The sequence below is a fragment of the Poecilia reticulata genome, linkage group LG5 (genome assembly GCF_000633615.1).
Source record: "Poecilia reticulata strain Guanapo linkage group LG5, Guppy_female_1.0+MT, whole genome shotgun sequence".
NCBI lineage: Eukaryota > Metazoa > Chordata > Actinopteri > Cyprinodontiformes > Poeciliidae > Poecilia > Poecilia reticulata.
Genome location: NC_024335.1, coordinates 14,587,444 through 14,610,969, shown reverse-complemented (window position 1 = coordinate 14,610,969; position 23,526 = coordinate 14,587,444). Strand labels below are relative to the sequence as shown.

Genomic DNA, 23,526 nt, shown 5'->3' with positions numbered 1-23,526 from the left:
AAAAAAAAAAATCAGCTCAGTCTAAATTTAAGGCTTATATGCAGCACTTTTCGGGCCTTTTGTAATTTCTTGAAACACAAAACAATAGCAGTACAAAACCTATGAAAAATGATAATTCTGGCTTTTTACATGCACACATTTTCAGTTTGCAAGGAGCCACGCATTTCTGCATTCCTTGAAAATGAACTGTCTCTAGCTGATCCTATCAGCTCTGTTCTGAATTTTATTACTTTACCGTCAGAGACCATCTTCTGGAAGTAGTTTTACAATCCTGACATGAAATCCTTTCATCAGTTGTTCATAGTTCATACCTATTAAGCACATACTGCACAATTTGCTGCCGGTCCGGTATAAGCACTGGACTAAAAACCAATGACACAACAGCCAAAATCGAAGTAAAAAGAAAAATAAAATCACCGAAAGCAACAAAAGCTTGATAAACTCTCAGCCTTGAGAACGATTCATTCAGAAGATATAAAAAGTAGTAAGTCTGGTTTCCTCAATAAGTGTCAACATTTCAGTTTAAAACTTACAAAAAATTAAAAGCATACATAAGACAATGTATTTCTAATAGTGAACTCAAAAGCAATGGGAATGCAGAAAATCTGTTTTCAGGTTAAAAGGACTCAGTAGCTTGCATCGTAATGTCCAAGCAGGCAGCTTCCTGAAAACTTATATTAACCAATAAATATATCATATTATTCTAAACCCTCTATGAAGATGGTCTGAAATCAGATGTAAGATGCAAGACGTACAATTTAATCAACTAGAAGCTTTTAAATTACCTGTTATTAGTGAGAGGATAAGTAGAAAGATGCTCTTCATGTTGAAGGACTTGAGCTGAAATCACAGATGTTCAAATTTTATCCACCTAGAAGTTTAGAAGTTAGGTCTGATTTTGGTGCTTCCTGGATGCAAAATCTGGGTCAGGCGCAGATTTTGCATCCATGAAGACAAAGATGAGATGGGCGTTTCTCTGAGGCATTTGAATTTTGGTCACACTGAGTTATAGGGGTTTATGATTTGTCGAATTAGAACGCTGCTTAAATCATCTATTTGTCCCCGGTTCCCATGTCTACATGCAGTGTGTATTTTATATCTAAATCAGTCTTTTGACTGAGGTCTACTTGAGTCAGGAAATACTTTAAATATTCTTCAGTGGTTGGAGGTGAGGAGACATTTACTCTTTTAGCACATCGATTGTCAATCATTCTTTTTTCCTTTTTAGGTATTTCAAAAATGTTACCAGAGTGTTGGTGTAAACACGTGAAGTCAACATGACAGAGAGGGAGGGTGACAGATTTCCGTTGGTAAGTGGGTTGATGCATTTAGTCAATAGGCCACAAACAATAAGCAGACTAAACAGGGCTGCATTCACAAAATCCCTATTTACCCCCCTTAGGTTTTACCCTAACAGACATTCAAACTCTATTTTCCTGCTTAGGAAATTTGAATGCACCCCAAGGGTGAATTCACACCAGCCCTGGTTAGTTGGTCTTAATGAAACTCCAGTGTGTTTGTCTAGATTAAGAACAGTTCATTCGGGGAGGTGTGAATGTGCAATCAAACAGTGATGTAGACGTGAACCAAAAAAGCTAACTCTGGTCCACCTAAAAACCTAGGTTCTGGTTAGATTAAAATGAACTCTGGTGCAGTTCAAATACACATGTGGATGCAAGCGAACTGGAGACCCTCCAAAAGCCAGAAGCAAACTGTAGCGCAGGGCTTTCTGGGTCAATAGAATCAAAACAAATGCAAGAGTCTAACACTAGAGGGAGAAATTGCTCATTGTCTTTTTCCAAAGACAAAAGAGAAATCATTTGAACGCTAAAATTTGTTGCTACTCCATTTTTGTTTACATCTTGTGAAGAAGGAAGTTGCCCTTATAACTTCTTCTGAGGTTTTCTTGTTTTTTCCTTCAGTAGTTCTTCGTGCAGTGCCAACACATGCAAGGCGGGGAGCTGGTTTATCAATAAGTTTGGATAGTTTGTGACAGTGCAGTCTCAATGGTGTCCAGTCTACTGGACTACCAGGTTTGAAGATACCCTTACTGCACTGTACTATTTATTTTTACTAGAGGAATATTATCATACTGTGTTGCTACTCTGATTTGAGTTAAATTTCTGGTTACACTGTCTACTCCAAACCACTTCACTTGGAGTTCAGATCCTTTTTACCCACTTCTGTGTGACACTCATGATACAGGTGTGCTCTGTACTTGGAAATAATTTATATTTGCAGCTTTTCCAAAAACCTGTGATTCTCCACCGCAACAAGAACAGCTTCTATGCATCAGCAAAACTGCTTCACAAAGATACTAAATTAAATAATTAAATCCTCAATTATTTAATTCTTGTAATCTGGGTCCTCAAAATAAGACCTTCTCTCTGAGCTATTAGAGAAATTATTTCAACTAAACTTCCGGGTCTTGTAGAAAGTTTATTTAAGGTCGCTGGCCTCATCAAGATCTGCTGAATTTTCCTGTTTCAATGAGGTTTCTGGGCCTTGGTCATGACTTTTAACATTTTCATGATCTTATCAGCAACATGAGAGGATGCAGTAAAGGCAACGGCAGCACACCATCGAGAATGCAGTGACTCTTGGTTAAGTTCACTTTCACCTCTGAAGCATGGTGATGATTTTCGTTTTTAAGAGTTGAAGCTAAACACAAATGGAGCTAAGTTGTTCAACTACTTGTTTAAAACTCTAAATATAAAGAGAGTGCATATCTTTACATACCAGTAAATTGGAATATTATTGAAAAGTTAATTTATTTGAGCAGCCTTTTTTCACTTGCAGGCCCTGTGTAATACAACATAAACCACAAGAGAATAAAACTACCAAACAGAATGATTAGTAATGACAGTGATTATTAATGGGAATAACAAACCAATAGTTTTTTTACCTGTCATCACTGAGAAGACAAATAAAAAGATCTTTGTTTTCATGGTCTTGTGACCACATCACTATCTGCATTTTCTGAATTTCTATCATAGATTTGCAACAACTTGTGTGTATTTACATATCAATAGATCTCATTAGTTCATGTTCTGCCAAAAAGTCTGTTTTAATGAGAATTTGTCAAGGACCCAGGTGTAGAACTGAAATTATTCTAAAGTGAATAATTTTGATTACAAAATGAAAACAAAAGTTTTATTTATTTTGTTTATTTAATTCATTTACAGTTTAAAATGGACATGTTGATAAAAACAAAAGTTTTGAATGAAAAAAAGTAATTGGAAGAAAAAAAGCCTTATAATTTCTACCCCTTCTCTCATAAGTCAATTTCCGATACAATAAGCAACCAAGTGTCAATCAGCCATCCATATAGATACATTTATAAACACAAAACAGGCAATGTATATAAAAAAATAGAAATAAACAATAAAGAAAGACAGCATATTATCTTTGTAATAATACAGCACAATAATATTGCAAAAGATATTAAATTATTTTTGCTGTAAGATTTTATTAATTTCTCCATCCTATGCAACACATAGAGGTAAATGACCACATGACTTATACTGTACAAATAGAAGAGTTCACTTCTAATGCCTGTGGACGTTAATATGTGTTCAGCTTGCAAATGTGTGATATCTTTCATGCACATTTTAGAATTCTTTGCATTTAAACTAAAAATGTGCTAAACTGAGGGCTGCAATGTGTGTGTATCCATTTCATAAAATGCATTGCAAAGTTTTTATTTATTTATTTATTTATTTTCTGGTATAAAACGATGCAGAAAGCAAAAAAAAAATGATATGAACACTAACCAAATACAAAACAGATAAAACCACATAACAACAAGCATAATACACCTATAGTAATGATGGTTTTCAAGTGCAATTGTCGAATAATGCATAAAAAAGGAAAATACTGTCGCAGTGCATTCTGTGATGTGATAAATATGAGGCTGAAGAGAACAGAGAAACCAAACTTTAATACTGATCTCCATCATTGCACTACAAGTCAGATGTCATGTATCATATTTTAAAACATCAACTGATTACAGCTTGAAAGTATTTACAATGTTTGCCCTGATGAAATAAAACTTATGTCCTCCAATCTTTTACATCTTTGTTTTTTTTTCGTTCATTTTCTATTGTTACTTCTTGACTGCTGAGTAAAGCGGTTCGCCTGTACATTTGGTTGGTGGACCACTGAGGGAAGCTGAGTTTTGGCTCAACTTTATGGCAGAATACTGACAAGAGGATGAGGAGGGTTCCATGATCTGAGCTTCTCCATCAGCGGTTTTGGTGGAACCGCTTTGAAAATTGATAGTACAATAATGCAATGAAGCTGGGTCGTTAGGTGAAAAGTTGACTGTGGCATAAACGGTGCCCACTTTTGTCTCCAGGCCATCTGGTATCTCTTCATATATGCAGTCCTTTTAGAAATAGATGTTTAAAAATTATTTTTTTCCCATTTAGTCTAAATAAAATGCATATTCAATACCAACTCTTTTCACTATAGTAATATGGCTGAAAAAAGTAACCAAATTAAATACATCAATATCCTTCCAGACAAGCACTAACCTCTGTGGGATGTTGTTCTCCAGATCTGTTTTCTGCTTTATCTGAACAAAGACATCCTATAAGAAACACAACGGTAAATTGCATTTTATCAAATCCAGAAGATCCCAGAAGACTTCAAACTACATTCAGTCACACACACATTCACACATTGATGGTAACCAGCTACTGGATTGGAGCCACAGCTGACATTTTTGCACAAAGCAGATTAAAATTTTACAGTATGATTTTCATGATCAGCAAAATCAGTAAATTAGTGAATAATCCTATAACAGGATTCTGCTGTTGTCATCCATACATTTTTCCATAATTTATTTAGTTTTCCAGTTTTAGACTGAAAGTAAAATTTATTCCAGACTATTCAGGAATAATGATTTCAGGTAAAATGTTGTTCTTTTGAATTCTATTGAGAATCTTGACACGATTCGCCATGTTTTAGAATTAGGATTGATAATGACATTTACAGTTAATAAATTTAATTTTGTCTGTATGAGACCTTTTATTGTATGTTGTGCTAATAAATGATGTAAATTCTTACGTTTGTACAGAGAAAACGTAACTATCAGCAAAATAATCAGCGTCCCTCCAACTGCTGTCATGATGATTGATGTTTTCGCCTCTGAACTCAAGCCACCTGAAAGAAATGGCATTGTTTGAAACAGTTTGAAACATGATTACCCAAATTTGAAAGAATCTAAAATAGATTTTGCAGAAACAAAGTAAAAATGTCGTGAAGGTTGGTAAGCATGATGTTTTTCTACAGGCAGAGGATATGGATACTGTTACTAAATAAATCCAACAACAAATAAAAAAGCAATGCATATAAAATCAACACCAAAACCAGCTTGTTCCCCATTACTCATTTTAAGCTAAATAAATGTCGTGATGTAAAGATGTGATCTTACCAGAAGTACCTGAAGACGTAGATGAAGTAGGAGGAGATGTGGGTGTTGTGACTAGAGATGAAAAGCATGGAGATAAAACTATATATTATGATACATGTGAAAGGGTTTTGAACTATAAATCTGTAGAAGAATGATGCTCATAAACATGATTTTATCACCAATCACTGTTTCATGTCAATCAAGCATCCAGAGTGTCAATCAAGCATCCTATTGCTTGATTGACACTCAGTTTCTCTTTTTAGAAATTACTTTTCAGTCATTTTCTCACAGCTGTTTTTTTATAATTATCACAACTTCTGTCTGATCACAGGAAAATGGAAATAAAATGGAAACACAATAACCAATAACACTGTACTACCAGCTGTGTGCATCCCAGAATGCTGATGTCTGATTGTGTTTTTGTTGTTTTCATTCCTCCCAAGGTTTGTGTTAAAGAATCATAAAAAGAAATAGATGCACATAATTCTGTCTTTTTACTTAAACATGTATGTCTGGTGATTAATTAAAAGATCTGTGATTTAACACAAGTAAACTTTACAAACAGGAATGATAATTTTACAAGCACTTCCTGTATTGCGCTTCCTGTATTAATGGCTGCTGAATAAAACCACTTCCTGTAATTCTCCTCCCTTTCAGCTCAGAAGCACCTCGATATTGTCACCAGCATTTCTTTGCTTATACGTCTAACCATCATTAGAGCAAGGTCCTTAGCTGAGAAGCTAAAAAAATAACAAAATTGAATAAATTAACCTCAAAATTAAATCAGGTATTTCTTCATCTCACATTCATGCAAGGTCAACATTTTTCAATAATACCACAACAGTTCAATTCAGGCTTAGACTCACCTACATTCAAGAAGAGTCGGCTTATGAATATTTGGCGGTTGGACGTATTTGCTCCACACCAGTATGTACCAGAGTCGATGGCTCTTAAGTCTTTCATTGTTATAGTGATATTACCTTTCTTATTATTCTCTATTGTAAACCTGGATTTTTTATCTGCAATTTTGGTGTGTATGACAACATCACAATTGGTCGGATCCTCTCCCTTACAGACAAATTTACCAAGGTTTTGGTCTTTGTCATCATATTTGCAAAAGTAGTCGAGGTTCTCTCCAATAATTGGTGATTTTGTGAAAGTTACAATATCTGTAAAAAAAAAAAAGTTTTAGAAAATTAAGTTACCTTAACATAATGAAATTTCACGATGTATTTTACTCAAGAATTATTTACCAGTAATTGTTAGAATGAATCCATCATAAAGATTTTCTGCTTTTCTCCTCTCCATTTTACATGAATAAAAATATTTGTGTGGGAGCCCTTCATGGATTAATTCTGTAAATTCACCATTTGAAACTTGATATGATTGTGGGGATAATTCTTCACAGACAAAATCCTTGGACTTGCACCTAAACTGGATTTTTGGCTGGTTTCGACCTGGATAATTACATATTGTGTGCTTTTTAGCTGTTGATGAGCTACAGCTGTCTGCAAATCAGAAAGATAAATATTTAAAACAGAAAATTTTATTCAGCAAATACATTTCTAAAGCTTTACAACTAAATACAGTTAGTTATTGACAATATTTTTCTTATTTAAAAGTTGAGTGTAATTTACCTGCTTTTACTTCTAAAATTTCACCGATGTGTTGTTTTGACATTACAGTCAAACTGACGCTGTTGCTTTTGTAATGGAACAGGAGGGAGTTAAATCTTTCTTTGCATACATCAATATGATTGTTTTGCTCTGAGTTAATTGTGGAAGTAAATATTTTCACATTTTTACTGCATGTAAATTCAGTCACATCTTTCAGGCATCGTTTTTTTCCAAATGAATCCTTGCAACCTGTAAATCAGACAGATAAAAATATTCAGACCGTGCCATGCCAGTCACTGAGACAATTTATCAGCTAAGAAACAAATTTAACACGACAAAATTGTTGTGATTTGTGTAATTTTTCAAACTTTCTAAATCCTAAAGGAAAACCTTGAAGCAATGTCAAAACCACCAACCATGTGTGAAATCAAATGCCAGTGGATTCAAACTAGTTATGAACATAAATTGCGTTTGGTTGCATTAAAATACAATTCAATAGATTTGACTCGTTAGTTTTCCGTTGTGATCTGGTGCTCGACTGAGACCGTAAGTGTAATGCTTCCTCAAGAATATGAAAACAGTAAATAAAATTGTGCAACAACAGTTATAACTCAGATATAAAAGGAGAGAAAGAGAGAAAAAGAACCCAAATTTTACCTGAAATCAGGATGATGAGCAGGAAGATGTTCTTCATTTTGCACGTCCTGGACTGTTGTCGTGTGTTGAAATTGTACGATGTCTTGTCTTCTTTCACCATTTCCTGAATATGTAATCTAAAGCATCTTCAACTTCTCCACCCATGTTCTTCCTTTATTGATGTTGTGTGGTGCTGTAGTGAGGCTGCAACAACTAAAGACTGTAAAAACGTGCAGTAGATAAAACAATGCAATACATTTCTGAATCACTTGTAAGAATCATATTCTGATTCTTATATTCTGATCTTAATATGAACAATTTGCAAATAGCTTTTCATTTACCTGTCATCAGTCAAAAAAGGAGTAAACACTATATTCTACTGGAGCTTTATGATTCAGAAATCTGTGTATTGTTCTTATTCTAGAGACATTTGAAATTTATGATTRTTTGACTGCATTTAGCTGACGGTKYTTCTGAAGAACTGGTCCATATAAGTGCATTTTATTTTGAAGGAGACAAGTTGTTTGGCTAGCTTAGTAACAAATCACAGACATATGTGTAATGTATAAATAGAAATATATTTTTTGTAGCTTTTATAACAGTGAACAAGAACTGGTTAAAGAAAATCAACTCTAAAAATCAAAATRCGCTTAAATAAAAGAAAATCATTCTCACCTACATTTGTTTTTCGAAAAATTATCTACATAATATTTTTCTTTATTTTTGTTMATTTTATTTTGTATGCATCCTTATTGCCTACAACTTTACATATCCAGCTAATTTTTTTCTTGATTGTTTGCTATTTCAAAGTTGGAATGTTTTTTGTTYTGTTTGTTGTTGCAGATTTTTCATTTGGCTGTCATGTTTAATGATTTCTCTTGCCCATTTTCTGACAAAAACTTGAGAAGTCGTTATTTTTGGTCTTCTTGAGCTACATCATACCATGCATTATATTCATAAAGATTCTCACAAGAATCAAAGCATAAAGCTCAAGCTGCCAAACCAAAATACAAATGTTGCACGTCTAACCATTCTTGATCAGAAAATCTTCCCTCAAACCACATCCTACTGAAATGTTTACTTGCTTATTTACGCCACTGCTCTACTTGTTCTTTACTTGTTCTTTATCAAAAATAGGAAGCATATCTAGACTAAAATTAAGCATGAAATCAAACTATAGATAGACAGATTGAAAAACAAAATTGTAATCCATAAAATTAAAATTTTTTTAACCTCTGCAAGTTTCAGTTTGTACCTTTTGGGATTATRTCACATTACATATTATGTATTTATTTTGGTTGAAGGATACAAAACAATGCAACAACAAACTTCCTTTGGGGAAATTTTTAATAAACCATTCTGCTGCAATTAATTATTTTATGCTGATATACTGCATAAAATCCCTGAAAAATAAATAAAAGTGGTTGTAATGTAACAAAGTAAGTAAAAGTATTAATGGTGACATCAAATKTTTAATGTTTTTTATTTTATTGAATGGAAAAGATGTTGAAAWAATTGTCAAGACCCACACATTTATTTATTTGTATTGATTTATTTAGAAAAGATAAAAAATAAAAGCAAGAAAGAATAAAATATAKTATATAAGTTATGAAGATATTGTTGAATGAAATTACTTGAATTTTTCYACACACTATTCTGCACCAAATAATCAACTGAATAATCATCTGGTCCATATGTTAAGTAAAATGTTRAATTCAKTATTTTAAGCCTTGATAAATCATGCTGTTCCTCAACATGACTGAGGCAKGCTAATTGTCAAGCACTGGAAAATRAAATGATAATATAAAACGCATAAGTATAATATGCACACTTAGTTTGAACACAAACARCCTTTGGAGACACTGACCTCCAAATACACCACTAGATTGTGCTGACTGGGCTGTTTTCTACAATATCAAGCTGTCTGTGAAAACTAATAACTGAAATAATAGTTTCTAGCAAGTGTATGTGAGCATGTAGCCTGGGTGGAACACCAGCCTTGTGCTAAAGAGCTCTAATGGCTTTTGGYCTTTAGACTCTGATAACAACGTCAGCTGCTCCAAATYAAACACGGACCGATGGCTCCATTGTGTGATTATGTTTTTTATACAATGTTTGCCATCAGCGAGACCACTGGCTAATCTGAAAAGAAAACACAGATAGGATAGAAATTTCATACAGTTTGGAGTCTTTTGAGCAAAACCAAGTGCTTTAACACATGYAGAGATGATTTGTGTTTATAAGACCCAGGGTTCAATCTATTTACAGAGAAACATTTTCAGTGCTGAATCAGTAAAATTATTTTTAATATGTCTTTGTGATTAAATAGGTAATTGTTTTATAGATTTCTTTTTCACTTTAAATTGAGGAATTAGTTTTTTCTCTTGTTCTCATGAACATGTATGAGGTGTGTAAAAACACGCAATAGGAGCTGATGAGACACAAAATTAGGGAGATACGAAAAGATCAAAACTTCACTTAAGCTTCAGAGCAGAGAAAAGATTGTGATTTCTTATTAAATATGACAGAGCAGACTTGGAGTTGCTAAAAACACGTTAAAGGGTCAAAATAATGTAAAGTTGACTTTTGGAGCTTTACATCATGTTCTGTTGTTCCCTCATCAAAAACACATTTGGAGTGTTGCTTTGATTCTTACAGAAATTCTTGAATCTCCCATGGCAACCGCTCAGTTGTGCAAAACGCCTGAGTGGACCCAGCGCCACCTTTAAGACTCAGTTTCTCTTCGGAGCTGCAGTTTCCATGCTTCCATGTTAGAGAGCAACCCTCCTCCTTGACTCCCCCAGTCAGCTCCTTCAGACTAGCCAGGAGCAATTAGCAAATACCTGGTGGAACTGTGCATCTGCTGAGCTCAATATATGAGCTACTTCTCAGTGCAACACTTGTTAGTAAAGGGTTAATAGAGGAGCAATGTTATGATGATTTCCTGAAGGTGGAGATTCAGAAAGAGCAGAGGCCCAATTTCAAGGAGTTAAATTACAAAGTCAATTTTTTTTACAAAATATTTAATATATGTAGCACTTTTATAACAACTGAAGTCAAAATAGTTACTTCATTGTGCTATAAAATGGGACTATGTGGCTAGAATACTTAATATTGCCCCTTTAAAARTTAAAACGGTGGATAGAAGAATAATCACAGGTGTACAGAGAAATGATYAAATGAGTTTAGATTTAAACATTACCATGCTTTATGAACAAAGGTTTAGTATCAGCCTTTGTCTACTGCACATASATCACATAATATTCCTCATGCAGTGAGGTTTGACTGATGAAGGTTAATCTTGCCTGGAGTTTGGGGAGCTGTGTTGTGTTTACTCAGGGATTTAAAAGCCTGTCAGTAACCCAAGGCTTCAGTTTGACCTCTGACAAACTCTGCTCTGTACTTGTCAAACACACATGCACCTCATCCCCAGATTGGTGCCTGGACAGTCATTAGTTACCAATAAACCCAGAAGATATTAAACTGGTTAAAGATGTGTTAAACTACTTATGAATAAATAACTGACGATCATTTTGGACATGTTTTATTTCATACAGGTCACYAAAGGTCATTTTTAACTCTTATCGGTTTTTGAAAGACATTGGTGATACAGTCAGAATGAAGCTGATAATGTTGTATAAACACTATAATCTGTAATGGTGGGAAATCTTCCTACATTTATGGAAAGCTTTTGGAATCTTTAAACARCTAAGGCTTTTCTAAAAACAGATGTGAATTTAAATTCCCAACACTATTTTTAAGCTTTAACTCCCTTGTTGAAAGCATTCCTGTCTCATTTTCTTTCTTTGAAGAGAAACATGAAGAGTTTTTTTTTCATATTGTATAATATAGACTCTACTACACACACACAGAAAATATGTCTTTTTTAAAATTACCAGCTATAGGCTGAGATTTGCATTTTGGGGTAATACAACAGAAACCATAGCTTTTTCTTATTTTAGTGCCTGCAAAAAAAAAAATTATGGGGACAAATATTTGGCATATTACTAAAACTGTTGTAAACAGTAACTAAACAATCAAATCTTAACACTGGCTGTGAGGKGTTTTGGTGCAGAGTTAAGAGAATAAGTTGATGGCCTTCTAAAACAATGAGAAAATGGCAGCTTCTGATAGTCTCAGCTGTACAGGAACTAACYGATTATTTACTTGTAGGCAGCTTACCAAATCACATACTCCTCCTGAGTACACAGCACACATTTTAATAAATATAAAYATATATGTTTTACCATTTACTTTTCATAACTATTTCACAGTTTAATCTTATACTGTTGTGAAAACACACAAAAAAATATCCACRCATACGCCAGTTGTTAAAATCCTCAACAAATATCTCATGAATAATTAAAACTTTATGTTTGCAAATTGTTCATGATGTGTAAATTAATACTTAAATTGCAATGCTAATTAAAGTGCTAGGAAAAATGCTAGCAGACGTGTTCTTAAAGTCCTGTACCAGTTACCATGGTAAAATGGTAGAAAAAAACAAAGACTTATTTATTACACAGCTCCTACCACATTTGTAGCTTTTAATGGGTGTTCTGGAGACTTCATYACACCCACTGATGCTGTTTTCTAGTAGAGAGGAAGAGCAAGTTTTATTTAATCTTTTTAACTACCATCCAGTTCACCGTTGCAAGCTAAATATGTATCCTTGTCCTATATAGACACCAGTGGCTTCAAAAAGTCGACCTCTTGTGTTATTTTTTTATTTCCCATTTTATAAAGCCATGAGTACTAATTAAAAGTTCATAGAAACCCATTTATCTTAAAATCTGAAGTATAATTTCAAGAATTTTTATAGATTTTTTTTTTTTTTTATGGAAATTATTAAGGATTCTAGTAATTATTCCCATGGAKCCTTTGCTAAAAGCTATTTCTGAAGATGAAAGTGAAATCTGAATAAATTAAATTCAAATAAGTTGAATTAGAAATATCTGTGTGATATTAGGTGTCTGCAATAAAAAAATTTAAATAAAATAAAACACTTATTTTCTTATTACTTTACAGATCTTTGCTTATCAATAAATCTGTTTACACGTAATCTGAGATAATGTAATATTTAAAAGTTTAAAAARGCAACAATTGAATTCATTAGGACATGTTCAGCTGTTCAGTCATTAATATTTCATATCGGCTCTTTATGCTAAAATGCTGACCCCCAGTGGTTAATTTCTGCAGAGGAGACCAGTGTGCATTTCCTTTAACAATTCTTGTCTTTCCTTGATTCTGTTAGAGGAAGAAACATTGAACTCATCAAAGCCTTTAATACATGACACTCATGTAAACAGAGTTCTTTGACTGGAGTTGGAAAATTTATAGTTCTCATTTTCATGCTCTCAGTCCATTAAAAGCTTTGCTTTGTCTGGCCTTGAGATGCCATAAGAACATAAATTAATGTGTTTTATTTCTTTATTCTTGCTCCCACAGTTGGAAAAAGCTTGACAGATATGACCGATTGTCCAGAAGCATTTTGGGCCCTTTGAAAACAACACAACAAATCACATATAGTTTGACAAACACAACAGAATTATGAATAATCCATCTTATTCTTATAGAGAATTACTTTGGTAATAAATTAGTGATTAAACGTTTCCTTGCTTTCCTACTTCTTGCTGATCATTTCAACAGTTACAAATATACATGTATGTGTATGAATCTGYTCTGAAAATACTTCTTGACACTGAGAGATTTCTCTAATCTCTCCCATGGATCTTCTGTTTACAAATGTAATTTCTCCATCATGTCACTGTGGGAGTCTTAACACACTGAACTCTGGCACACTTTGCTATCTTAATTGAATTCACAGCCTACCCACAGGAATACCTGCTGGAAAAACAGTTTCTTAAAAGAAGGCTTTTTATGGCTCTCTGCACACTCAGCTGAGAGCCATATTACCAAGATATCAAATTATATTTCTAGAAGTTGAAAAAKAAATAAATCTATAAGATTAAAATATACGGTCCTCCAGAGTATTATTTGTTTTCCAATAACAATGAATGAGTAAATCTTGAACCTATCTGTTTTTACAGCTTTCTTTGCTGGAAATCAAATCTGCAGCGTCTGAATTCCAGTTTCATATAAATGAGTTGCCAGAAGGAGGAGATGAAATGCTGTGTGTCGCCTTTGGGAGAAATCACCTTGAGAGATGACAGATGTATAATGTTGTTAAAATAAAAACGCACTGCATATACGAGTGACACCCGCAAACTTGTAAAGCATAAAGTTGTGTCAGAATAAATGAAAACATGCTGCATGACCTGGAAAAAAGTCAGAGCTTAATTTTATGGTGCAGTTTTGATGCCCAACGATGTAAAAGCATTTAACTTGCATGCACACCCAAAAAAAAAGATTTTACTTTGATTGTTTTTTTTTTGCTGTTTTTTTTTTTATTTTTTTTATCAACCTCAATGGGTAAAAAGCTACCAGAGATTTAAGAGAGGTTCCTTAATTTTTGTGGACTTCACATGTTACTGTAATCCCTTTTCTGTGTGAATTTTCAGTAGCCTCCTTTCAAAGTAGAAAGAAAGGATTAGAGAGTTCATTTGAGAAACTACTGCAAAGTGGCCACAAGTGGATAGGAACTGACATGTCAAGCATTTTTCCTGTAATCCATTCATTTATTTTATACACCTGCTTAATCCTGCTTAGGGGTACTGAGGTCCAAACATTTATTACTGGAGAGAATTAAGATACAATTTGGATCCAAAGAAGAGACAAATAAACATGTGCAGATAGGCCAATTAACCTAAAACTAAAACRAGTTACCATTCAGCTTTATTTAGCTTAATATTCAGTATTAATAGTAATAAAGTTATTTACCTCTTTGGCTTCCAAAAAAGAAGAAGTAGAAAACTGCAGGAAATGAACAAGATGATCCATTGAAGATTACCTTGAAAATAACACAGTGTCTACTTAAAGTATCAAGAGTCTGCCCTCAAAAAATGTGTCTATTACTGCACAGGCACAAAATATCCATTAATCCTGTCATCCCTTCATCCAGTTTGTTTATGTGAAATAATCTCAGGTTACAACCAAACAAGTGTTTTTGCAGGTGCGGAGTATTAAAAAGTGTAAGGAGGGTCGTGCCCTCATCCATCAAAGTGCTGTCACACCATCAGGTTCTGATTTTTTTCCATGTCAGAGGTGCTGAAAGTGATTGACAGTGACTGTGTTTACATATAGTGTTTACTATACTTCACCTACACTACATACTGATGAAGATTCCCTGAGGGATCTGAAGGATATGATGTTGAGGCCACAAAAACCTTTAGTTTTCACATTTAAACTCATGTGGCAGTTCCACTGAACAGAACTTCTATAAAGTTGGGAAAGATTCCAACCATGTTTGCTTTTTTTATGCATGAATGGTCTGTAGATATGAGCAAGCATTCAGCACAATGACTGTGTCTGGCAAATCTTCCCATTAGTGGGTTATTTTTAGTCAGGTTTCAAATAAAGGTGCCTGGCTCTAACATACAGTTGATAGTTAGCTGTGTCCTCCTTTCCTTTTATACTGGTTGCCATGTTTGCGCATTGCCCTAACAACCAAAGCCATCTGGAGGTTTTGTTTTGTGCAACTTTGAGACTTTGGCTGCATACTATGCGGTCACACCATCCCACTTATATAACGGCTGAAGAAAGAGCTAAAAGGCTGCATAAGGTGGCAAAAATCAGTTGCAGAATTATTTTAATGCTACAGAAAGATGACAGAAATCAGCTTGAACAAAACTTTGATTGGACTAAACCGTCTCATGCAAGGTAGGTTGTTTATGTTGCATGTTTTCTATTTATATATTTTTCTTCTTCTTTTAATGACGTTGTGTAATCAGGTCTTTATACACAGCTTGTGTTGTAATGGAGAGTGATATAGTACAATCAAATTGCTTCACATTTTGGAACAGAACTTACGTCAGGATAATGGGGATGTTAGATCTCAATGTTTTAGCTTTATTACATGTATTCTGCTAAGCCTTTCTACTTCTGATATTATGACAAGGAAATGTTTCCTCAATTTCTGCAAGATTTAAGCATAAGTCTTTAACTTAATATACTTGTTTAAGAATCAACATGGACTCACAAAGACAACATTATGACATAGAAGGGAACATAAGTTAGTAAATGTTAGTAAAATTACCTGGTGGCAACTCATTTTCCTCTATTTTTACAACAGAGTTACAACAGAAATTAATTTTGTATTTTTAAACAAGTTTTAAATATCGTAGCTGAGAGTGGCACAATTTGTTAAACGTGTTTGTTTAAAGGTTTTGCGTAAAGTAAAACAGAACAATACAAACAAATGTTATTGTAAATATTTTTGTTGGCTAATATACATATTTCAGAGGTATTCCGTATTATTTTTTCTTCTGCTTAACAAAAATATGTGTTATCTATTATATATTTTCACCTGTCAGAATAGACTTTGCACAGTGTATATTAGTGGAAAAAAACACAAGTCCTTTATAACACTAACATCTGAGTTTAATCAAAAGTGCAGCACATCTAACACTGTGACGTTTTGGTACCTTGAGCCAGCTCAGTGTGGAATAAAAAAAACCCAAAGCAGGATTTGATTTGAAGGTTCACTTGCCATCAACCACCCAGCAGTCGCCACTGAACCACTAATATATGYCTGCATTTGTAATGTAACTAGTGAGCTGGCAATACATTTCTTACATTTACTTTACATTTTAAGAAATGTGTTTCAAGTTTGTCAAAAGAGAGAAATGTTCAGTGTTAACATGAAATGTGGAACATCTCCAATGTCATTCCTTTTTATTCTCTTTGGGGATGTGTTGGATTCCACAGGCTGTATTCAAATGTGATCTATGTCTGAGCCAAATGTCTTTTTTTTCTTTTTGAGACTTACCATCGGAAACCTTGAGACAGGAGATTCTCTTCTGTCCTCTCTCCTTGTGTTTGTCTGTAAGCTTTTAACTAAATCTGATCCGTTTCTTGTTTCTCCATTTTTATTCTCATACTAATCAGTGCCTCACTACTTTTGCCTGATTTCTACAGTAATCCTTTTTGTATTGTTTAAATTGGAGAGGAATATTATTGCAGAATATCCTTTGAAATGTAAAAACAAGTAAATCATGAAGACCAAGCGAACTGAGTCAAAGCACTCATGCAAAAATCTACTTTATCTTTTCCCACTGGCTTCACAAATTTGGTCAGGATATTTTCCCAGAAAGAAAAATGTGTATCAACTGTAGGATTTTGGCTTGTTTTTCCTACACATGGCTTCATGCAGAAGATAAAACATTTATTCACAACAAACAGAATGTTCACTTACATTTGAAAAAACTGGCACCAGATACCAAAATTGCCAGCCTTTGACAAGATATATTTATAGCTATCAACAAGAGAGATACAAGAATTCAGATTTAAAAAAAAGGCAGAGATTAAGTTTAGAAAGGATAAGAAAAAAAAAGAACCATAGTTCAAATTAAATCCTGGATTAAGAAAAACATCCTCATCTCCGTTGTGTTTCCCATGGAAGAAAGGTGAAAGGGCCGGTTCATGACATTGTTACTCCTGAAATAAAAATGAGATGACAGAGACCACCAACACTGAGAAATGATGAGGACAGCTAACTCAGAGCACGTCAATCAGGCCTAACCTACCATCTTACATTTCATAAACATTCACACAGCAGCCTTCACAYTTATTAGTAATTCTGGTAGTTGTATTAAAAGCTCAAATATGATGATGTTTGTGGATGTGAGTCTGTGTGAGACTCTTCCCAACAGAAGATCTCTGCTGGAGGGCATGACTGACTTGGTGTAGATTGCACACCTGTCTGTAAAAACTCAGTCTTCATCTGATGATCAGGCTTTTGYTGTTGGATCTTATGTTGATTTCCACACCAAGCCCARATCCTTCGGTTGTTCCTCTCCTGGTGACTCACCCGCTCCATGGTTGTCCATTTTAGTTCCTTCATCTCCAGTGGTTGCCTGCTCTCCAAATACTGTTRTTTCATGTCCAGGATCTTAAATCTTCTGCTCTGGTTTTGGTAAAGTTTTCTCTTGCATGCCTCCACAACCTAAAGACGGGATCTTAATTTACCCCCTTCTTGCTCACTTCAACCCTGGAACAAAACTGCCGAAATACTGATGATGGAACAATAATTTTTGTCTTTTCGTAAATAAACCTTTTACCATATCCCTTCCCAAGTTTCCTTAGTGTATCTGCGTGGGGGGTCAGGAAATGAAGCCCAAAAATACATTTAGCTAAATTGCAGAAACATAATCTGATGTATGGTATATTCGAAAGAGTGAAAATAAAACCTTTAGTAATATTTATTCAGCAATGCAAAAAAAGAAAAAAGAAAAAAGAAAATATCCTTGGTTCCCTCTTATGCTTCCGTCTCTTCACCTCATCCCAAAGATTAATTATATCACTTAGGCCTCTAATGGCCATAGAAGAAAGCTGATTTTGTGAATTCATCTATTTATCTGGAGATGTGCATCCCACATGCATACTCCATGTATTCTCCGGCGTTCTTTTGCTGTGTTAAGAACAAGAACGCTCTGCACACTGGACTCCCTGGCCAGCCCGTTCCCATGAGAATGATGTCTGTTTGGGGCAGAAGCCATCCACTGCGTAACCTCTCTGCTCWCTCCCGRGGGACCAATTGACTAACATTAAGAGAGCGACCCAGTCCAGCAAAAATGAAGATGTATGCAGCAGCGGTAACAGTAGACTGAGGTCAGGTCGAGATGAAAATAAAATGGCATTTTGTCAAAATAAATAAGAGGAGAGGATTAGAAAAGCTTTTTATCTTCAACTCCTCTGCGGCCAGAAGAGGATGATCCAGTAACAGAATCTCAAAACAGAAACATTCACATTAGACCTTTATTACTCTAATTCAAAATGTCACTACAGGCACATTTTTGGATTACATCTCCTTGTGAAAATCTATGAGAGTATCTTTTCTGTCATGGAGCTCCATCAGATATTTTTCTGTATTTGTGTCATTTAATTTCTGCAGAACATTTTATCACCGTACAAATAAACTCTGTCAACCCGTATTGTCTCTCCACATGTAGAGCTTGGGTTTCATAAGGCTGGGACCGAGCCATCTATCTGGAACTAATCTTTGTATGTATTTCCATGCAGAGGGAAGCACAGCAGGACGGATGAGAAGCAGCGAGGAGATGCATCCTACGACAGATATTTTTTTTTCTTTCACCTGAACTTTGACGACTACGTGGTTCGTCATAGCAGCTGATCCCCCACGATGCCCCAGAGAACGGCTGTGTTGAGGACAAAAGCCCCAGCTTTGAGTCAGTGTGAATGACCATAGAAGGCCWTGGCATTTACTTCAGAAGTGATAGATYAGACAGGAGAAAGATTACAGCAACTACAGTACCTCTTTTAGATCTCTTTCTCCTGTCAATGACTCTGCCTTTCGTCTGTGTGTCAACAGTTACGGCTCCGGTTCGGCCCACTCTTTGTATTATCGGTCTGTCCTTCTCTTTACTTTTCTCTCTGTCCTTTTTCTTAGTCTGTTAATCTCCCTCTTTTTTTCTGGCTCCTTCCCATTCCTTCCTCTCTTCCTTTCCTCTCGGCTTGCAAATACGAGGGCACTCTAATAGACCTCCCTCACGTCCCCCATCATTTCACTCCTCCCCCCCTCCTCTCTCTCTTTTTCTCTCTCGCTCTCCCAGACATTCACTCCTTCCCCCTTTTCTGTTTTCAGCCGTTCCCAGATAAGAAGGGGGCAGAAGTAATTCTCTTCAGTCTCTTCTAAAGCTGCAGCCACCAGAGAAGAGTGGAAGAAGTAAAATCCAGATATTTACCATTTATTAGGTTTTGTTTAGTTGGTGCATATTTGAAGGCTTAAGAGAATTTTTTTTAAATCTTGTATTTTTTAAATTTCATTTCTACTTAGTTTTTCTTAGTTTTCTCATAATTTTCAGCTCCAGTGTTGCTTTCTTCTTCTTTTTTTTCCTGTTTGGATCTGAACATTAAGGTTTTGCTTTCATGAGAGCAGGAGACAAAACCTGAGGARCCTGCCTGACTTCATGCAGATGGATGAATTCATCTGAGAGAAACCTGACCACAAGAAACCAAACTAAGATTACAGTTGGCAAAGTAAACAGAGGTGGGCATCTGTACCACCATTCAGGGGGGGAGGAAATTAACAATTGCCTCCAAGRTCAACAGGTGCCATTTTCTGCTGCTCTTTTGATCCACAAGAGAAGAGGAATCTTAAAACTGAAGAGACCATTGTGAAAGAAACAGAGAAACTGAACTCATGGCTTCACTGTTACATGCAAGCTTCCTCCTCAGGTGAACTGGGGTCAAAGTGTGAACAATCTTCCCTTGACCCTGTTAAAGGAATARCGCTTTAAAATATTGAAAGCATCGTCATGAAAGGCCTGAATCTCAGCCGGTTGTTGCTGGTGCTGCTGCTGCTTTGGACCTGGTCCACTGTCAGTGATGGAGCCGGCGTTGGAGGCACAGAGCGAACGGGAGCTGGAAGAAGCCAGAGAAAAGGAGGAACTGGTGGTGGAGGAGGAGGCGCAGAGAAGAGAAAGAGGCTTCATCGCATCCAGCATGGTCAGTGCAGCTACACCTTTGTCCTTCCAGAGGTGGACGGATGTCAGAGCGGAGGGTCCCTGTCGCAGGGTGAACATTACGGGGGCTCTCGTGGCGGGGCGAGCGTTGTGCAGAGAGACTCGCCGCCCGTGGACGGCGAATGGTCGAATCAGAAACTGCAGCACCTGGAAAGCATAATGGAGAACAACACACTGTGGCTGCAAAAGGTAAGGGATGAACTCCTTTTTCTGAAATGTATGCTATAAACTCATTGATTACAATCGACTGAACCGTCAGAGAAAAGCATGCATGCTCTCTGGACAGATGCTTGTATCTCTCTAAGGGAGAGCGATGCTCATCAAAGAAAAAAGGTATGTCATTATATSACAAATTATGCTGAATGCCAAATGAATCATCAGTGAATGTATTTCTCATTAGAAATGAAAAAGGTGCGACTTACAACATGCAGCTGAGTATTGTCATGTCCGGGAACGCTTAACACCCCGAAGTGAAACTGCAAAAAAATAGAAAAAAAAGAAAGCTTTTTTTGTGAAAATATGTCTCTTCACTTCTGCAGCTCTACTCGGATCACATGAGTCTCTGTTTCTGTGACAGTGCAAATCTGGGCTGAGGCAGTTGTGGATTTCTTGTGTGGTAATTTGTGGATTATGGATCAAAGTTTTAAATTATGGTTCTAGATGACTGGCAGCTGGTTTCAATCAGGAGAAAAGCACTGTGTCCCCCTGCTGTTGATCCAGCAAGCTATTATTCTTCCTAAAGTAACCTGTTTTTTCTTTTCATTGGGTTCTTGACTGCACACTGTGCAATAAAAGTTGTGCAAAAGATAATTCCACTACAAGCCATTACTCAAAAAAGTCTCACACTGTTAAGTAACTCAGGTCTGAGTCCCTAACAATCCGACTTCATGGCTGATTTTAGAAGTTTTTTCTTACAATGTAAAATGCTGASGTCTTCCAATACTCCACCTATGACCTGCAGCCAATTCTTCTCACCTGCCACCCATRAATTTYATTGACAGGGAGTTATTTTTTTAGGAGGCCCCACAATCCACTGCAATAAAATCCAGACTAGCCATTGTGAAACAAGTTTGCTTGTTTCTAAGTGCAGAAGTGGATTAATTCATGCTCTTATAAATTATCTTRACTGTAGGTGTCTGAAGCAAATAGTCACACAGTCCCTGTGTTTTAATCACYGGCTATTTTCCAGTCTCCACATTCACTGCTGCTTTACCTTAATTGCAAACAAAACAAGTCTTTAAACTGGTGCTGTAGGAGTTATAGTGCTGTAAATGGTTATAGCGCTATAACCATTAAGCTATAAGTGGTTATTTCATTTAACAAGGGAACATATCTATCCAAACCAGCCTAATCCAAATACAAATGTAATAATCTGCTTTTTTTTATTAATTTTGATTAATCACTCTTTTTGGAGAGATTTGTCCCGCAGTATTAGCTAAATGTACAATCAAAATATCACTTAATCGCTTAACTGTCATCATGACACCGATGCACTCATGCAAACGTTTTTGGGGTGGCAGTTAATTTGTCAAACATCCTGTTTGACAACATGCAGTTGACAAAAAGAGCCTAAAAAGCATCTTGTCATGACGGAGGAAACATAGGAGAAAACAAGTCAATGACATCTATCAGTCTGGAAAGGGTTGCAAAGCCATTCCTGAGGTTTGGGACATTGGGGAGCATTCGGTGAGAGCCAAAACCCACAACAGGAGTACATATTGGAACCATTGTGAACCTAGTGGTTAGCCTATAAAAATTACTTCATTCRTAAGTGGATCAATAAATCAGGACATTGCCATAGTTACTTTTTTGTTCATGGTTGAGCAACACAAAAGAGATTAGGAAAAAAATGGTGTCACACYTGTCAGAAAGACAARACAAGACTTTCTRGGGAAAAAAAARWTTTKAACCAAAGCCGCCTTATGGGACTTTACCTATTAGCTTGTTATTGAGCATGTTAACAGTGAACACACTCCAGTGCTGGACATTTGCTTCCAAGAATTACTTTTTGTTTCAATTCTGGGCCCAACGTTGCCTTGTCCCTGTCATAATGTCTCCCAGGAGAAACAGTCATGCATACAGTTTGTCTGATTGGTGGTGAAGCGATTTTTTACTTGAACTGAGGAGGARTGAACATTTAATTTATAGCTTCAAACTGCTGTATTTTCTGTAACACAGCTGCTGCATGGAAAGCTATACATTTCTTTCTTTCTTTCTGTATCACTCTGAAAAAAGAAATKACTTCAAAGTGTGGAGCAATGAGAAACAGCCTAGTAAAAAAGAAATCTGCATCACTTATTTCTATGGCTGATCTAGGCCACAAGGAATGGTTATATGTCTAAATGCTTCAATGTGGATGGAAGATTTGGACTCTGAAAAAATATGAAATAAATATGTTGTGAAATAAACATGTTATTATGTTACAGCAGAAGCTAGATTTATTGTGAGGTGGTAGAACTTTTAAGAAGTCTTAAGTAAATATGTGTCAAAACATTTCCCCTGACGAAGCTGAGCTATTCAAGAGAAGGAGTGCGATGCAAGTTTTGCACACAATGGATGCCAGACAGACGTTCAGTACACTGTGAAAAGTTTGAAGGGTAGTGAAGTAAATTCAACAATATTTTCACCCAAAGAAATATGATCTGACTTGAAAGGGGTTGATGTTATCTAACAATTCTTACAGCAAGCCACATTTAAAGTGATCTCGGTTTGGAGAATTRTGTAAAAAACTTCATGAGAGTCAAGTGGAARCTTTAAAATATCAGCAAAATTAAAATGTATTACATTGATATGTAATCAGTTTTATCTTTCAGTCTTTTCCATTTATTTTCGTATTATTTCTGCYTGTGAGGGCAGTTGGAGGGGATTAAGCGGGATAAACAGACAGAAATCAGCACTGTGTGATATGGTTTTTGTCACATAATTTATTGCCACAAATACACATTAGATAAGTCACACTGAAGCACACTGTGACAGATCAAATGCCTGGACTTCAGCCAAGCCCACAGGAGTAATGGTGTTGACAGGAACAAAATTTGGAGTTGTCACATGCCATCAATGAGCTTTCAGGAGCTTTCTGACCTTTTCTTTTCTTCTTGTGTAACTCTCTATGTGCAGAGCTGCACAGCTGGCTTCAGTGTGGGATATCAACTTCATTTGAGATCTGTGAGCAACCAGACACCGCAGCCAACAACTCGTCTTTGTTTTTTAGCAAAGCATATTTAGCAAAAATTGCTTTTGTCACAGATTAGTTTAA

At 35.7% G+C, this 23,526-nt stretch overlaps 2 protein-coding genes and 1 long non-coding RNA gene across 3 annotated transcripts in view; 1 reads left to right on the top strand and 2 right to left on the bottom strand.

Annotated features, from left to right (window-relative positions):
- LOC108166294 (uncharacterized) overlaps positions 1-866 on the bottom strand; it is a 1,633-nt gene extending 767 nt beyond the window's left edge. Inside the window, exon 1 of the long non-coding RNA XR_001776612.1 lies at positions 786-866. This is a non-coding gene — a long non-coding RNA (uncharacterized LOC108166294). The remainder of the gene's footprint in view (positions 1-785) is intronic.
- Positions 867-3,918: 3,052 nt separating this feature from the next.
- LOC103464818 (CMRF35-like molecule 8) lies at positions 3,919-7,759 on the bottom strand. Its single transcript, XM_008409187.2, has 8 exons — positions 7,690-7,759; positions 7,054-7,281; positions 6,670-6,924; positions 6,283-6,585; positions 5,438-5,488; positions 5,071-5,166; positions 4,536-4,591; positions 3,919-4,387 (listed from the first exon to the last, which is right to left on the bottom strand). The coding sequence occupies exons 1-8, from the start codon at positions 7,724-7,726 to the stop codon at positions 4,106-4,108; spliced, it is 1,308 nt and encodes a 435-aa protein (XP_008407409.2). The 5' UTR covers positions 7,727-7,759; the 3' UTR covers positions 3,919-4,105.
- Positions 7,760-15,309: 7,550 nt separating this feature from the next.
- angpt4 (angiopoietin 4) overlaps positions 15,310-23,526 on the top strand; it is a 79,421-nt gene continuing 71,204 nt past the window's right edge. The window contains exons 1-2 of the mRNA XM_017304610.1: positions 15,310-15,447; positions 18,808-20,459. Of these exons, the coding sequence (XP_017160099.1) occupies positions 20,064-20,459 (396 nt within the window). The 5' untranslated portion in view covers positions 15,310-15,447; positions 18,808-20,063. The remainder of the gene's footprint in view (positions 15,448-18,807; positions 20,460-23,526) is intronic.

Excerpts from the sequence above, each read along its gene's own strand:
- LOC103464818 (XM_008409187.2), bottom strand. The coding sequence starts at position 7,726 with ATGAAGAACATCTTCCTGCTCATCATCCTGATTTCAG. Across the intron at positions 6,586-6,669 it reads ATTCATTCTAACAATTACTG|ATATTGTAACTTTCACAAAA; the intron begins GTAAATAATTCT and ends TTTTTTTTACAG. Across the intron at positions 4,388-4,535 it reads GAGAACAACATCCCACAGAG|GACTGCATATATGAAGAGAT; the intron begins GTTAGTGCTTGT and ends TATTTCTAAAAG.